The 18,483-nt window shown below is 41.3% G+C and overlaps 1 protein-coding gene across 11 annotated transcripts in view; it reads right to left on the bottom strand.

Moving 5' to 3' along the window:
- The window catches only part of PATJ (PATJ crumbs cell polarity complex component), a 223,638-nt gene that overhangs the window by 126,182 nt on the left and 78,973 nt on the right, over positions 1-18,483 (bottom strand). For all 11 annotated transcript variants that reach the window (XM_075936118.2, XM_075936122.2, XM_075936120.2 and 8 more), the window contains 6 exons: positions 15,665-16,039; positions 13,446-13,536; positions 9,550-9,700; positions 7,493-7,564; positions 6,110-6,287; positions 3,707-3,817 (listed from right to left, as the gene is read on the bottom strand). In XM_075936118.2, the coding sequence (XP_075792233.2) occupies positions 3,707-3,817; positions 6,110-6,287; positions 7,493-7,564; positions 9,550-9,700; positions 13,446-13,536; positions 15,665-16,039 (978 nt within the window). The remainder of the gene's footprint in view (positions 1-3,706; positions 3,818-6,109; positions 6,288-7,492; positions 7,565-9,549; positions 9,701-13,445; positions 13,537-15,664; positions 16,040-18,483) is intronic.

Here is an 18,483-nt window from a genome sequence, read left to right as displayed (position 1 = left end):
CTAACTTCAATAACTGGATTGGTTGTATCTCTAAATTGGTGCCCCCAGAGCCCAAAGTGGCCCACTGATAATTAGCTTTTAGTAGCGCCTGATCATAAGCATTTGCTGGACTCTTCTGTTAAGCGTGTCACAAACTGCAACTGTGAGATCCTAGAGGATAAAGAATGTGGGAACCTGCAGCACCATCAAGGGGAAGTCCATGGGAGTGAGGCTGCAGTGGGGCAGAGAATCAGCAACCTTCTCTATACTAGGGCACCAGGTCTCCAGGGCAGATCCAAATGTGGCTGATGCTAGCTGGGGTCTAGCCTTGCTAATTCTGGTTGGGAGAAGCCTACAACTAGCACAGCCTCCCAACATCTTCATGCAGCCGGGCTCCGACTGAACCCCGTCTGGAAATTAAAGCTGCTTCCCTCCCCACCACACCCAAACAAGCCATCCCACCACTCACCCTCTTTTGGGCTGTGTGCATTATCAGCAAGTGCCATGGACATTATGTGCTTTGCAGGATTCATCTCACAGTACAAAGAGGAAGTGGGTAAGAGGATACGGTTTTGAGCACCGTGGAGCCTGAGGACATGGTACACTCAGAACAGCCTATTCTCATTAGAACAGGTACGTTCAGGAGCTGTATGTTCTGATCATCTAGATATTACTCATTGCACCTAGTCTGAAGGTTTTTCACTTAGTCTGGTCAATGCAACCGGTCCAGCTGCTGTTAGGAAGACCATTCAGGTTGCCCCATGAAGCATGCACTGAAGGCACTCGGGAAGTAGTGATGGGCTGCTGTTGCAGAGCCCAGGAGACATTCCCTCCATTTCTCAGGGCTTCTGGCAAGAAGGCTGCAGGCATTGGTTTGCATAGAGCCTTTAAGGGAAGATGTGCCTTCCTGATTTGTGGGGATTGAGAAAAGAGACCTTATGGGATTTGTCGTTTTGTAAGCACATCACTAGCTATGTTAATTTCTTAAAGTAATATATAAGTATTTCCAATAAAATATGCTATGTTAATGTTATTTACGCAGTACATTCATCACACCTTTTACTATATTTTCCCCGGGCGACACCGGGTATTTTTGCTAGTACTAAATATTCTGAAAAATCAAGTGTCAAATGGGCACCTGAAATTAGTACCTTCATCTACGTATCCCACTCTGTGGAATGCAACCCTCATGTCAGGGGTTATTCGGTTTTTTTAAATGACAAATTAACATTTATTCAGCTCGCTCAATGAAGGAATAGTCCTATGGGAAAACTAGTATATGATTATATTATTAAAGACTGTATTATGATGCATAAGGACAAAGAGGCCAAATTAAGACTGCACTTTCTAATTTTTGAGAATTTGACTATGTAATAAAAATCTTCTGTGCATATGTGAACTTTCTTAGGACTTTTTTTCCCCAAACCATATTTAACAAAGAGAAATTCCATCTTGTGGCATCATATTGACATCCACCTGGCTCCACCTCAGTAAGTTTGAACCATTAGATCCCCCTGTCCCCTGCAGATCTCTGTCATTTTAGTTAATGAGGTAACAAACAACAGTAAATTATCATCCTCCATGTCGACCAGCTCTAACATGGCATAAGACACTCTGCTGGTCTCAGCTAGACATAGTCCTGGCTGGGATGGATTTAGTTGGGGTTGGTCCTGCTTTGGGCAGGGAGCTGGATTCGATGACCTCCTGAGGTCTCTTCCAGCCCTAGGATTCTATGATTCTGGGGGGAGGGGAGCATTGTGCAACTTTAAGAATGTAGGAGGAAACTACCAGCTCCACCCCCTTGCCCTCATTTGTAAGGCTTCCCCTTAGGAGACCCCATTTTTGGCTGCATATTTAACTTTGCCAAACTTTAACCATTCAGTCTGAAATATTAATATACAAGAATGGATTCTTGCTCTTGCGCCTCTCCTTATATATTCTTCAGTATACTTTATGGACCCTAATGAAATATGGTCTTGAATTATTCAGAGCAATTAATGCTCTTTAAATGGTAGGCCTCAAGCAAGAGTACAATGTTTTACTATATATTGTAAAATGCTTGTTGACTAATATAATTTGGAACACTTCATTCCTCAATAAGATGCATAATGGCATGTTATTCAAAAACATAAGAATAGAATTTCATTGTGGCAATAGTTCAAAATGAATATGAATGCTATCAAATATCTTTACAGAGCGATTGGTATGAAACATGGTGTACCATTGCAAAGCAGGCAGTAGAAATTAATACTATAAAGCAGAGCGGCACAAATACAGTGTTTTGGACACTTGACAGGAAGGAATTCCCTCATGTGTAAAACCATACTACCTTATATTCAAAGCAAACAGCTCTAAGACCCTGGCTATTAGTAGCAGACACCAACATAAGGTAGTTAGACATGACATACAGAAATGGACGTCTAAGCACCATGGTGTGTACTTATACCTTATCTGTGGTATTATCTATACTGAATGGGAAATATTGGAAATACCACAACAACATTTTAATTACTGCAGATGGTATATGTCTAGCTAAGTGAAGTGGCAGTGTGCTTCCACTTCTTCCATACTGGGGAGGCAGCCTGGTGGTTTGCCCACACAAAAAGAAGTAAGGAGCTCTGAATTCCATTCCCAGCTCTACTACTGACTTTCAATGTGACTTTCAACCCCTGTAATAAATTTTAAGTTTGGGTACTTCACCTTTGACAATAAGAACTTAATACTCAGAGGTGCTGGGTTTCCACAATGTTCATTGGGCAATGGGAGCCATCAGTGCTCAGCAATACTGAAAGTCAGATTCCGGGGTGGATAAGCCTAGTCACTCAAAAACAGAGGCACCCAATGTTAGCAAATGTCCCAGATAATCTTTATTCCTTTTCAGTGGTATAGACAGAGGGTTAAGGACAAGAGTCTCAAGAAAAGTCTCAGTTTTCTTGACATACTTGTCAGAATGTGTCAGATACGCATACAGGAGTTATTGTGTTATCATAGCTATGCCCATTGTACCGTGCCTGTGCTTTTTGCCACAACTGGTCTTCTTTCCTACCTTAATTGATGCAGGTCATCAAAGAACACAAAGATTCACTGGGGAGGTGGAAAAGAAACAGACATTTTGGTGCCAGATTGTCTATGGTATATTTAATGAGTTGCAGAGAGACTCAGGAAGTCTTGTGTTCTATAGCTTTTTGGTGTCATGGAACTCCCTGGTCGGATACTTTGTATTTGCTCATGAATCACAGGGCAGATGGTAATTATTGCCTCTTCTCTCTAGAGTCTAGAAGACGGGGAGATAATTTTCTCTCTTGCCTGTATTCCTAGCATTATTATTATTATTATTATTATTGATCCTTGTAATAGTATTTTAAGCCTTTGGGGATACGGTATATAAAATACAATCAAGTTTCATTACATGATATTTAAAAAAAGTTGGCTCACAGAGAAAATAGTTTTAGAATACTAGTAAAAATGGTGACACACAAGGGGACCTTCTAACTCAGATACAGCAGGGTGAACTGCTGAGTCAACATAGTCACTTGAATTTACACTGAAGTAATTTACACCAGGATCTGTCCCAAGAAGTAACCATATGGTTCCTGACTGGAAACTGTGTCAGAGTATGCAAGTGGTGATGGTCAAATCTTGCTGAAAGACATTGGGTCATATTTCAATAAAAGTTATGTTAAAAAGGAATCAAGTTTTAAAGAAAGGGGAAAAAAGGGTAACTTACTTTTGGTGTGGTAGACAAACTCTGAACAATGAAAACAACAGGATTTCCTGCTTTCCTAATAGCTTCCACTGCTTCGTCGTGTGAGGCATTTTGTAAGTCAACTCCAGACACCTAACAAATTGAGTGTATTTTCGTTATTACACAGTCTGTCTTTTCCATAAAAGATACAAGAGATTTACATATATTTATTGACAATCCCATCAGAGGAAGTCACCAAAAAGTTTCATAAGAGAGAAAAATGCTTGAGAAAACACTACGTAAAATACATTTCTTTAACATTCTGAGGAACAGGCAGGGCAAAAGTATAGTATCTGGTGTTCAAGGCACTTCCTGTAATTTACCAAATACTCTACTTTCTTTACCCATCGTTCTCTGATTTTATCTCCCAAAGTGTAAGCTAGTTATGTTTTGAAGCAACTCTCAAAGCACATCACTCTGCACATCAACAAATACAAAAGTGACAGTTTTCTGACAGTGGAAACATCATATGTGGACATACTCTTTCGGTGGGATCTCATGAGGTGTACAAACCCCTCAACAGGCACGAAGATGTTAAAGGGCAGCACTGGGCTCAGACAGTGCTGTAGAAGGGCCTAACCTGCACAGAAGAGGACAGATCTCTCATCCTCATCTCCCAAAAAAGGAGAGCACAGCTGAGAATCAAGCGACCTTTGTCTGTGACCACAGAGTGATAGGCCAGATGGCAAAGACCCTAGCAGGAAAGAAAAGGTGGTTCTGCTAATTATTCCGGTTAATTTTGTTACATTTTCTTTATTGCCTTGGAAGACTGGAACTAGGAATAGTAACCGTGGGGCAGGGCCCCCACTGCATTAAAAATACGAATCCCCTGAGGAGATGGCAGATCAATGTGGAACATGGCTAGGGATATCAACATGTACACAACTACACAATTAACTAATAAGCCTGGTCTTATCGGTTAATTTTGTTCACTACATGCATTTCCTCCCTCTGTATCAGAGGCAAAGGGGGGGAGGGGAGCAAGAGCCATCAAGAGGGGAGAGTGGGAGCTTAAAAGCCGGTTCCCCATGAGCTTTGAGAGCTGATAAAGAGGCAGCAGTACAAAGGATGAGGAGGGCAGGTGGGAGCCAGTGCTGGGGTAGCAGCAGTGAGAGGGAGGAAGGAGAGGAGGCTGCCGCAAAGCAGCCTCTGTCCATGGCAGCCTGGGTTCGCAGTGGACAGAGGCTGTTCTGCAGCAGCAGCACCTGTCCACGGGAAGCTCAGACCCCCACGGACAGGGGCTGCTGCCTGTGTATCAGAGGTAGCAGCAAAGCATCGCAGGTAGGAGTCGGTCTGCACGGGAAGCCAGTTTTTAAACTGGTTCCCTTGACAGACCAGCTCCCTCCCGTCACTCTGTGCTGCTGCTGCCGACAGAAAGGCAGCAGCCCGGGGTGGCAAGGGGCTCCCCAGGAGCAGTGTTGGGAGCGTACTGGCTGTCAATCCCACCTCTGGGGACTATCAAATAGTCATGTAACTGTTAAGATTTCATGCAGTTACATGACTATTCAATTACCCAATATCTAACACCCCCAGAAGCAATGGATCTGACAAGACAGACCTTAACATTTTATTATAGGGGTCCCTGGAATGGAACCCTGAGCAGAGGGAAGGAGAGGTTCCTCTTCAGCCTCACTGGAAAGACTAGTGAGAAGTCTTCAGACACAAAGGAGACAGGAGGATTATTGGGCCTGGATATGGATTGTTGCAAGATCTCGGGGCTCTTTGGTATTGACAATGGGTTACCCAAAGGGGTGAGGCAAAAAGTGAACTGGCCAGATGGCCAAGGCAAAAAGGAGACCATCAGCAGACCTAGTCAGTAAGACTACAGAGAAAAAGGCACACAGTGCTCCATGTAGCTATAAGGCAGTGCGCATTGGACCTAGTGAATCATGTCCCAGCAGTTACAGGGGAGAATGAAAAACCACAAAATGGTATCCAACAAATTACCATATGATGTCCAAGGATGGTGGCACCTATGAAAATTACTCCCCTTCTTAAAGAATAAGGCACCTGCCTACATGAGGGATTCCACAAATAGAATACAACCAGCTTCTGCACCAAATAGCCTCTAAAAATGCCACAAAACTTGGAATGGAAAATGAACCATTTAAATCATGCACCGATTCCAGAGTAACTTGTTTTTTTCAACTGAAAAATGAAAAATGGTGGAAAAAACAGGATTTGGGGAAAAACAGGATTTCTCTAAAATAGTACAGTAGGATGCCAACAGAAGCAATCCACAGTCAAGACCTTTCAATGCACTCTGAGGAATAAAAATCAAATCCACAATATACCCAATGCTTAACTGCATATTTTTTTCTAGATAGCTCTCGGCAGTAATGCTTTTTTTTGTAAAACAGAAAAAGGAAATTAATGTGCATTTACCTCAAGTATTTTATCCCCAGTTTTTAGGGCTTTTGTCCTTCCAGCTGGGCTGTCTTCTAAGACTTGTTTGATAAAAATACCTTTAAGTTCCTCTCCATTCTTTAGGCGCTTTATAATAGTTTGTCCACCAACTATACTGATTCCAAGAGACATGTGAGGCTCTCTGAAAATGTCAACACTGTAAAATGCAAACAAAAAAATCCCATATAATTTTATAATTATTTATAACTATTAACAGTTTTTAATACTGAATATTTAATATTACAAAAATCTAATAGGGATGTGAGTAGTTGAGTGATGGGCTCCTACGGAGAACAGCTTGTAGAAATCTGGTGATACTGAACTGCTAATATTAAGTATTTCAATACCGAAAACTTAAATTGATATTTAGGTTGCTGAACTAGTGAGAGATCAAAAAAGATCAAAAAGTTATTTGCCATATGTGAGAAATCATGTATATTAGGGTCCTACTTGTGTTGAAGTTTTAGGTTTGAATTATGACCAACTCTGAATCACACCTTTTTACATGGCCTTTGTACTGTGGGCAATCAATGGGTTCGAGAAGGTACAAAATGAAACTAAAATAACCAATTCTTATTGAAAGAGAAAACTCATCTGATCAAATGGCATATAAATTTATCTGGAGGAAGGTCACTTCTCTCAATGTACATGTAAAAGTTTTCACAATTTCAACCAGATTTCAATATCAGAAATAAAATTAACTATTCTGATAATAAATCTTGTCTTGCAAGAGGAGTAGGCAAATATTCAGAATTACGCAATACTGTCAATTGTATTTCACTTTGTTTTGAGAGACAAGTTTGAAGAGGATGGTGGGGGAACAGAGAGAAAGCAAAGTGAAATAACTTTGACAAAGCCTCCTTTTGTGAAAAATGTGTATCATACATGGACTGGGAGGAGAGTGAACGAATTATTTCACTTTTCTTATTTAGCATGTAGATTGAAATTCAAACACTAGTGGACCAAATTTTGTGTTAATTCAGAGGTAAGCCACTAAGGTTAGTGGAGTAACCCATGAATCTGAAGTGGCATTTTGATGTCTTCAAACCAGTAGCAAAAAGAAGAAAGAGAACTTTCAGTCAACTACAACACAAAACTGGCAGCTTTCTCAAAATTAGTCATGTACACAGAATATATAATCCTTGTCCACTGAACATCTGTTAGTATTTAATAAAACCCAGAGCATCTAACTACACGTAACACTATTCTAGAGCACTCTGAAATAAAAAGTCATGTGTATAAGCCATGAAAATAGTAATGTGTAAGAAAAGTCTACAGGAAGGAGTATAACAACTCCTGGAGTACCCAAAGGTTTCAAATGTTTCCTAAGAGAAAAGAAACAATGTAATTATATCAACATACATTCGAGGTGGTCCCCAATGACTAAAGTTTGGAGTTTCTTCTCCTTCTCCTTCTTCTCGTTCAGGTAATTCACTAACAAACAAAAAAAGAACATGTTCCATGCCACACATACTCACAGGCTATGACACTTCTGTCATAGCACACAATACATTTTAGCATATTCATGTTTAAATAAAAAATGCATCTACAGGAGACTAGATGTCCATACTTTTTAATGTTGCAATGTTGGAACTGAAAGTTTTATTCTTTTTATATTTGTATTTTATGTTTAGTAATATAGTCATGTAGTTTAATCATGAAGCAATAATATAGCAATATAAGGTATATGTTAATACACATTAAGTCCTTTTCGTTAAATGTCTATTTCTTTGTCCTAAAGTTTAGTGAGTTTAGTAAATGGGCCTAAGTAAAAATATAGTTTTGATATTGTGTCTGTATTAATGAGACTAAAAGGATGTTGAAGGCTGAAGCCTTAAATGCTTGATTTACAACGCCTCTTTGTCTTAACAATGCAGATGTTGATGTTGCGCCAAAGCATAACCTTGAGAGCCCTTGTAACATTGCTTATGTGTGAATGTGTCAAGATAAGGTGCAAAAGTTATTCCTCAGAACCAGGTTGCCAAAAAGGGAGGTTGAGTATGAGTGAAGACCAGACTACAGACAACCCGGCGTCAAAAATGGGTACCCATAATAAGGAGTGATTGAACTATTGGCAGATTGACAAACCTTGAAGCAGAGTGGGCACCCCCAAAAGACAACTGATTACAGGATGAGCCTTCAAGAGATGTTTGGGAATGATTGACATCAACAAGATAACATTCCAGTCACAGGCTGACAGAGCGGAATCCATTGATTTCAACAGAAAAAAGGATTATAAAAGCACGGTGCTTTGCTATGGAACTTTGGGTTTGTCTTGCCACCAACTCCAGAAGAGCATCGGACTGATCGACCATCAAAGGCCCTGCTCTCCCTCTGTGTTCAATCTAGCTGGCCACTAGACTGATACAGAATCTGGACTGGTAACTATAACATTGTCTGGAGGGACTGTGTGTGTGTGTGTATGATGTTTGTTTGTGAGTGACTGAAAAGCATATGCAACTGTTGTATTCTCAATAAATGCGGCGTACTGCCTTTTCCCCTATAAAAGATGCTTTGTTTAAGCAGATAACAGCAACACAAGCCAAATAAAATGGGAGAAAAGCAAAATTTAAAAACTTTTATGTAACGGCTTAAACTTGGGCATGTTATTACTGGTTCTGTGTGTCTCTGTAGGCAATAAATATTTGCTAATATGCCATAAAGGACATGAATTGCGCACTGCAAGCCATAAAAGGCAGTCTAGTCTACTGGCGAGTCATAAACTTTTCCAAAAGCCAAATGAGAGGTAATGTGAGCAGATCCTGAACATGCCATTACCCCCAAGAGTGATATATTAATTCTATTGCTCTACCACATGTGATTTGTCTGATCAAAGAATAGCCCATGTTTCCCCAACAGAAGACTCCACTGGCATGCCCCCATTAGATAGCAGCATTGGTAGGTGCTCCCACAGAAGAACCCTCTCCATGCATTTTCTGCAGGCGCAGAGGGCCCAGACTCCTACAATTACACTCAAAGTGGGGAGCAGAATGGTGAAAGGCAGGGCAAAGACTCCACGTCATCCCATGTGCCGCAAGAAATCACGTTGCGACAACAGAAAGGGAAGGTTGGGGAGGGGTCAATGAAAGGTTGAAGATGTGATCAATACGCAGACAGGTCTGATGATATAGATCTACTGGTGACAACCTCTACCAAGGGAATGGCAGGGGCTATAGACAATATAGTACAGTTCTGTTAGTGCTCTGCACCCTTGGAGATGATGGTTCAAGCCATTTGGCTACTAAAGAGATCATCTACAAAATTCAGTTTACTCTAGCTTGTGCAAGGGTCTAAGATTTTACTTCAATGGTTTACAGTTACATTCAGTTCTTGAAAACATTTTGCTCCACTAAACAGTTAACTTAAAAGAAGAGGAAAATGGAAAAGAACTAAGTGTAAATCATGTACTTCCTCCCTACCTGGACAACACCATTGCAGCCTGAGCAGAAGTAACAGCTCTCTCAGATTCCTGATTCTTGGACATATAATCTTCTGTCTTTCGTTCATCCCTTTCAGTTGCTTCAAGGTCAACTATCCTGTGTCCTCTTGAATCATTCTGAGGCCTCGTACCTGAATGGTAAAATGGCTAGGTGAAAAGGTCGCTATATCTATTGTCCTTCAGAATATTAGTAGTTATATTTAGAAGCACACCTCTCAACTAATCTCTAATTTGTCCCAATAGTTTTGAATTCTAATCCTGTACTCTAAAGCAGTGTTTCTCAACCTTTTTTATAAAGTATCCCCTTTTAAAAAAAAAGTTATAAGTACCTGCAGTACTTACGGTTTTCAGACACACTATTTTTTTTTCTGCCATTGCAACACATTTGTTTAAACCAGTGTTTTTGAAAGTGTTCTGCGGAATCACTTAGAGAAACACATTAACTGGCCACCCCGGTTTATTTATTTACCGGCGCAGCAGCCACGGAGCCTCGCGGCTGCCATTGGCTACGTTTTGTCCTTTGCATCCAAAGGGAGCTGCGGGAAGTGGTGTGGGCCGGGCCACTGCTCCACTTGGCTGCAAAGAGTGAAACGTAGCCAATAACAGCCACGAGGCTCCATGGCTGCAGCGCCGGTAAATAAACAAACCGGGGTGGCCAGTTAATGTGTTTCTCTAAGTGATTCTGCAGAACACTTTCAAAAACACTGGTTTGAACAACTTAATTGTAACCTGCCGGGCGATGAAATTTTTGGGTGTAAAAAGTATAAAAATAATCAAGAGCTGTAAAACTTAAAATAAAAATTCAGTTTTCTCCAAATTCCAGTTGTGTTGATGTACCCCCCAGACTTCTCTCGAGTACCCCTAAAAGTACTCGTACCACTGGTTGAGAAACACTGCTCTAAAGAGCTTGCAACCACTCCAAGTTTCACATCATTTGCAAGTTTTAGAAAAATAGTCTCTCCTGCATTATCCAAGCCACTAATGAAAATACTAAATATGTACCAGGCCCAGTATTGTCCACTGTCAGATCCTACTAATATTGCCCTTCTAGTTTCACAGCAAAATCATTAACTCTGAGTATGGCCTTCCAATCAACTGTGTACCACCAATGTCCAATGTCACATGGACTCCATTTCTCTACTCAGTTTATGAGACTAGCATGTGGAACATATTAAAATCAGGTTAGAACACATCTACTGCTTACCCCTTATCCATTAGGCCAGAAACTTGTTCAAAGAAAGAAATTAGGTTGATTTGGCACGATTTGTTCTGTTCCTTATAATCCTACTATCCTCTAGCAGTGTACAAAGTGATGATTAAATAATTGGTTCCAGTATTTTCCCAGGTATTAAACTTGGGCTGATTGGGCTGTAACTCCCTGGATCCAACTAATACTATTTTTACTCTTCCTCAGTCCTCACCCATCCTCCTGGAGTTCTCAAAGATAACTGCTAATAATTGAAAGATTGCTTCAGATGGTTCCTTAAGTACCCTAGGATGAATTTCATCAGGCCTGCTGACTTGTAACTGTTAACTTATCTAAATATTCTTTAAGCAAGAGTCATAAGAGGGACACAGAACAGCCATTCATGCAGGAAACTTAAAATGCAGCTGGGGACTCATTCCTGCTGCATAAATAATATAACTTCAGTTTAGCAATTCTGCATTTCCGGTGTAAATAATTTTCAGAGACAACAGAGAATGCCAGAGGACTGAAAGGATATGAATCAGTCTCCCTCACCCAGCCACTGAGTGTTTTCGCAGACTGACCGATAAATTATTTCCACTAATAGTGAACAGAGCTATATTTTACCATCAGTTTTAAGGAAAATTGTGATTGTGGCCTTGCAGAGACATCACAAGTCATGGAATAGTGGTGAAAATAATTTAAATGACACCAAACTGTTAAGAAAACGCTATTTCATACTATTTTAGACAGCACCTTGAGCTTTTCAGGGTGTTCACAAAAAAACCAACCAACCAACCAACTGTGATAGTGATCTGTGGCTATCCTTAGTCCTGACATGGTGACATAATGGGGACTGCCTGTAAAACATTAAGCTCTACCAGTGGTGTCCATCATACTGTTAATATTTACTTTTTTGTTTATTCATTATCTATAACAGGGGTGGGAAACCTCAGGCCCGGGGGCTAGATGCAGCCCCCAGCTTGCCTGGTTCCTGCTCCCAAAGCTCAAGGCTCCCACCACCTACCACTGCCCCACACAAAAATTTACTAGCGTGGGCCCCCCTAGGCTCTGGTGTCCGAGGGGAATGTATGGAGTGTCTTTTTCCTTCTCAGTCAGGGGCCATGTCAGTGAAGATTTGTGTGTGTGGGGGCGGGGAGAGGGAGAGGAGAGGGTATTGCATCTCACTTGTGTGCAGCCCCAACTGATTTTTATGTGGGTCAGTGATCTCCTGACCCCAAAAAATGGTTCCCCACCCATAATGTACAGAGATGATGACCTGAAGACCTCTAACACATCTAAGTAATCTTTAACTTGTTCTTTCCCTATCTATATCTCAATCTCAGATTCACTGGCATTCAACTGGCTCCTAACTTTTCTGGGGAAAAAAGGGTAATTTAGCACTTTTGCCATATTACATTTTCTGTTATTGTCTGTCTTCTCCCTCTCATTGTGTAACGGGCCTTTTCTGTCTGTGGTGTTTCACTTGCTTCTAATTTTAGAATATTTTCTTGTTACCCTTCATGTTTCTAGATAGCCTAAAACACTAATTGAGATTAAACTTTCTAATTGCGTCCCTAATACCAGTGATGTTTGTTAATATTCATTCTTTGTAATCGACCTAATAGGACTCTTGAGTTTCAGATGATTGAAGATCTCCTGGTTAAGTCAGTGCGGTATCTGGCCATACTTAACTATCTTTCCTACACTCTTGTGCCCTTAATGTCTCTTTGAAAAGACTCACTTTCACATAAAACTGCCTTGCCCTTTCAAATTTTCAATCATTTCCTCCCAAACTTGCTCCCCTCTCCTTCAGACAAAGTTAGATTTGAATGCCAGAGCAAAAGTTAGACTATATTCATCAGATAAGAGAAACTGAACAGAACATGTAGGCTAGGCAGGATGGTGATCACATCATGAGCTGCAGCTTTCTGAGCTGGGTACCTGCTGCAAAACTGATGACTCTGCATTTTTTGTGTTACGTACAGGTCCACTGATGGTCTGCCCCACTAACTGGAGTTCAGGTGAAGGATGTATTTCTTCAAGGACTATTCTCTAGGGAGCATCTTAGCTCTTCTACACAAGCCAGCTTTGGCGCTCATACTGAGAGCAAGGTCAACTTGGTTGGTCCAAACAGGATGCATGAGTGAGAGACAGAGATTACCCTAATATGATAGATCACATCCCATCATAAACTGATAATACCTCTTATTGACTCCAATATTGCTGAATACAGGTTAACAAAAATAAAATAAACCCAAATACAAGTTTACTTGCACTAAAAGTTTCTTAAATTTCTGAGATTTTACCATCACTCTTAATAAAAAAAATAAAATAAAGCAGTACTCTCAATTAAAAGAGTCCTAACTATATAGGGGAAACTGACAACACAAACAGACAACTAAAAACAACTGAGAAGTAGAACATTTTTTCTGGTCTATTTCAGCTTTTGTGACCAAGGAGGTTCTTGTAACAATACGTAGGTAAATATTTTCAGAGAGATGACACATGGGGTTTTGAAGCTGAGGAGATACCTTTTTAAGGAAAGAATCAAAGCCAGGTCATTATTTTAAGTTTGTATGATTCATACTGTAGATAGAACCTTGTTTTAAAGATATGAAAAAACTGTATTGCAAAATTTAAATGAATTTGGTATGAGATTAATGCATTAAATAAAGGCTTTTACAAACCTAAATCCAGTTTGCTTTTTGCTACTGATTCAGACATTTCAATATCATCAAATACGGCTGTTTGACAGCTGTTCTCCACTGTGGCTTCATACTGCACGGGGTTGGAAGGGTGGGGAAGAAGGAGAGAATTTAAAAATTAAACAGTGTTGGCATTCTCTCAGAGTAGTATTTGACATACACATTGATTTTACAGCAAACATTCACATTTTCATAATTACTTTATTTTTATAATTATGAAGTTAATTGCTCATTTAGGCAACATCAACGAAGAGTGCAAACAATGTGATTAAAATACAAAATGAATTTCATATTACCGGTTTTGCAACCCAGAGAGGAAGCAAAGATTTTTTTTCACCTGACACTTATGTGGAATAACAACAGTTCTAGATCAATATCATTCAACAAAAGCTGCATTTTGGCATCTTTATTCAGAGATGCCATTTTGGCATCTTTATTCAGAGATATATTTCTTTCCCCTCTAAAACCTCTGTGGCCTTAAATGCGTCATTAACATTTCTGCCCCAATTTCTTCATCTGGAAACTGAGAATAAAATGGACATGCTTGGGGAACTAGATTCTTGGAAAACCAGTTTCATCATTTTCTTTTCTGGGGACATACGAACAGAAAGCAAACTTAGAGGGGAAAGAAATTCTCAGAGTATTATAGGATGCAAAATTTTCATTCACATATGATGCCCTATACTATCTCCTTCGTTCCTTCCCCTCACAGTGTTAGGTGTCAGTTTATTTCTTTTCATCATTTCCTGTTGTAGGGCAGGCCCACACATAGGACTTTCGGGAGTGGCGGGAAGGGGGGGGGGCTATGCTTTTTTTGTAAACATGGACCACAATTTTTTTAAATATAAAAGAGTTCAAAATAGTCATGCAATGAGTATGCATAAGAGAGATTAATGAAAAATTTAGTGGAAACAGTGATAAGTAAAATGATTTTGTTATAACATACTAAAAATATATACAGTAATAAACGTTTTATAGAAATTACCTTCTGGGACCATGGCAGAAAGCGCGGCTACCATGGTGCCCCACTCCCTCGGCCACCCCAGTCTGCTGCTGCTCTACCTGCTCAGCAAGGCCAGAACCAGGGTGGGGCTTCCGGCCAGCGGGGCCGAGCTGCTCTTTGTGGGTGGGAGGCATCATTCCCCCAGCCCTGCCGTGCTGCCACCAGCCCTGCCTGCCCATTCCCCTAACAAAGCCCCCTCATGCTTACTTGGAGGATCATGGGACTGTGTCCACACCCTTCACACACCTCTCTCCCCCCTCCCCATATGGTTCTGTAGTGCTCCACTTCTGTCCTTGAGACCAGCTGCCCTGAGGAGAATTGACAAACATCCAGCTCTCTAAGGCTTGCCTTCATTGACTCATGAGATCAAGTTAGCCAGTTACAGTTATCTTCTCTTGAGCCAGATAGTTTAAGTAACAGCAGTCCCATGGCAAGATAATTGAGCCACAAAGAGGGACTGGATGAGCTCAGTAGTTGAGTCCCCACTGCTCCACTAGCTGCAGCACTGACAGCCCTCAAGCCTCAAACCATGGGTCCTCATAGGCTGGCTAGCTTGAATTTAAAGCATCAGTGAACTCGAGCTAGAGAAGTGTGTGCATCAACAGCAGTTGTGTTAGAGGCAACACTCGAGTCATAGCTTGAGCTAACAGTGCAGCATAGCCCTCAAGACATTCCGCACTGGTGCTGTCGTAAAGGACAGTTAGTTTCATTGATGTACTGCAGCACAGCAGGGAAACGAGACGGTAAGGAGAGCTTTGAATCTACTGTGCTCAAATAAGAGATGATGGCTGACACACCTGCCAAGTTATATAAAGAGATGCAGACAGAAGGGTCACCAAAGGGAGCCTCGATTAGTTCTGCAGCATTAATAACACAGCAAATTCTTTGCCAAATGGTACTCAAACACCAGCAAGAAAATACATTTTAGTTTTATGATTTTAAAAATATGTTATATAAAAATAGAGTAATGCCTGTTGGCATCTGCTTGATGTAGTGAGAAATCTTACCTAAATTATGTCAAAATCCACAAGATCATAGAAAATAAAGGAGAATCATCATTATAGAAAACAGACCTAAATCCTACATCAGTATCTGCTAGCTGGCTGCCTGCCAATTTCACTGAGACGTTGTACAATTACAAAGAAGCTGTATTAGCAGATCCTGACCCAGGACTGACAACCAGGGTAAAATGTCTTACCATTTGCTTATCGAATGGGTAATGCGGAGAATGCTTAGCATTTGTGCTAATAAGGGATCTTAAATCTGGTGTTTTAGTTGGCTCAAGGTGTTTTGCCCATTCTCCAAAAAAATCCAGGTTCTTTCCTGCAGGTGGAATTGCGTCCTTTACATGTGATGAGGCGTATGTAAAATAATCCAGATCCACATCATATTCTTCATCCACTAACATTTCCCGCTCTTCACCCATTTCATCTCTTTTAGATTTAAGAAATTCATGCATTTCCCAGGACTCTCTATCGTCTGTTTCACACTGCGGCACCTGAAATGGCCTCCCAAAATCCAGAAGTGGTTCATCAACAACTTCTTCTTGAAAGAGTGTTTCATCTCTAAAACCCTGCATAAAATGTTAGAGTTTAGATTTTATATCAGGTATCCTGCAAGCTCTTTTACAGTTTAGGCACATTTTAAAGTTACAACCACTGTTCTGGTTTTTAAATAAGTAGCCATTAGATTTTATATTTTAGCAGAAGCAGCTGAAGTAGAGCTTTGAAACTCACTCTGATTTACCATTTTTATGAAGAAATACATGACTTTTTTTAGACCAACCAAGAAATGAAAGTTGGGAGTAGCTCTGCCATTCCTGGATCTATACGAAAAACAAGCAGGAAGCTGGGGAAAGGGAATTGCTACACAGTATTTTTTAAGAGCTGCAGGAAAAAGCCTAAATAAATCTAACAAAACATTCTGAGGATTTATCTGACATCCCACTGTGCAAACATGTACATTATCACCAGGAGAACATCTCTTGCTTATGCCACACAATCCATTAATTAAAGTTCAACATCCCAATCTCCAGAGTCAGATCAATCCACTCATCCCACAGCTGAAATACTAATCCAAAAAGGGGGTCTACCAGGCCCACCAATGGGGGGAGAGGGGGACAAAAGGGGCAGTTGCCCCAGGGACTAATGTTCTAAAAGGGCCAGGGGCTCTTGGCCACTACTAGACCCCCAGGTCATTTAAAATCACCACCATGCACTCCAGGCACTTCTTACGGCCCCTGGGAGAAGTGGGGGGTGGGGCTGGGAGCACTTCAGGCAGCACTGGCAGAGGAGGGGGGAAGGGGACATGTGATCCCAGTGGTGCTGAGGGCCAGCTGCCCCTGACCCAACCCCTTCCAGGAATGCGGAGCTGCCCCTCCACCAACACCTTGCCCAGGAGCCTGGCAAGGCTGCTGACTCCCCTGGGGTCTACTATTACCCCCTTCAGAGCTGCTTCTTTGAAGTACATCGACTTCACACAACAGTGATTAGGCAAATTGGTGGGCTGAAGCAAGAACACACACTATTGAGTGACAGACCAGTTTGGGTGAAAAAACCAAAACCTAGTTTACACACAAAGCTAGAGAAGTGTGGCTGGAGTATCTGCTACTCTAGCACCACCTGTCCCACTATTAAGTGGTATGTTACTCTATAAGTCCACCAAAGCCAAAATATGAAGTAAGGTGCTATTGTATCAATGTGAAACTATCAAACTCCAGCCACTCATGTCCCTAAATGACTGGTTACCATTCTTGTCCTGGTGTCTCTGGTTTTACAGAAAAACCCATTTTTCTCCCTAATTTCCATAGAGAGCCATTGGCGAGGCAAGATTGATAACCAGGTGCCTCAGCACACCCCACACATTGGCCAATTGGGGCCTATGGGTGGGGAAACACACAAAGTCTCTCACTCCCCTGCCCCGCCCTGCTAGGGGCATGAAACACTAGAGGCAACCACTAGCCATTTTGAACAGCTGGCGGTTTTGTCTAGGTGCCACGCCCCTGGTGGCGGGGAGGAGACTTTGCGCACTCCCCCACCCTCAGACCAATTGGTGCCTGGGGGCAGAAGAGTGCACAAAGTCATTCACTGTTCAAAATGGCTGGTGGCTCCCTCTAGGCATGGCACACCTCTGGCGGGGTGGGAGGGGGGGAAGAGGAGGAGGAGATAGGAGGGGAGCCGCCAGCTGCTTTCAACAGTGAATGACTTTGTGCACCCCTCCCCCCCCACTCCCAGGTTTCAATTGGCCTGGGAGCAGGGGAGTGGCGGAGTGGTCTGGATCAAACAGCTTGGCAGGCCGGATACTTCACATGGGCCGTATCTTGCCCAACCCAGGCCTTGCTGCATCTCACTCTGGAGAGGTCACTGTCACATGGAAAGTTACACAAAATATTAGTCAGATATTAGTAACCACAAGGTAATTCATATCACCCTCACTGTGCTTTTTCCTAATACAGCATTATATATATTAGATAAACTGACTTTACCAGGGAGACAGGAAACACCTCAAACACCACAGTGAAGCCTGCTACCATTGTGTACAAAATGTTGAGGGTTTTTGTAGAGTTAATAATCTTTTGTTATCATGGTACATTTTACTCCTGACTCCAACATGAGTCCAGGAGTAAAATTCCAAATGTAGGATTTTTATACCGAAGCTCTGAGCTATCATTTAATACTTCACCAATAAAAAATAGCAAATACATTTATCAGCTTTTTGAAGAAACTGGCCACTCCAGTAGTCTCACTCCTCAGAAGTTGAAGTTTAAAGGTTTTTGGGTAGGGGCATTTAACCAATAATATTATTTTAACTGACTTGAAAAAGTATAAAAACACTTTGGGCTAACAGAACACTAGCTGATCCACTCATAACTGCCCTCATATCTCCAGTAAATATCAGTTAGCATCAGTCTCACCACTGTATCATGTCATGAAATTCATGCCTAATCAGTTTACACAATATGTCTAATGGTCTTGTGAACTGGTATACACATTATACTGTTCAGAGGGGTAGCTGTGT

Source organism: Pelodiscus sinensis, chromosome 9 (assembly GCF_052426305.1).
Source record: "Pelodiscus sinensis isolate ZL-2025 chromosome 9, ASM5242630v1, whole genome shotgun sequence".
Lineage (NCBI taxonomy): Eukaryota > Metazoa > Chordata > Testudines > Trionychidae > Pelodiscus > Pelodiscus sinensis.
The sequence above is the reverse complement of the archived record's forward strand: the minus strand, read 5'-3'. Positions and strand labels throughout refer to the sequence as shown.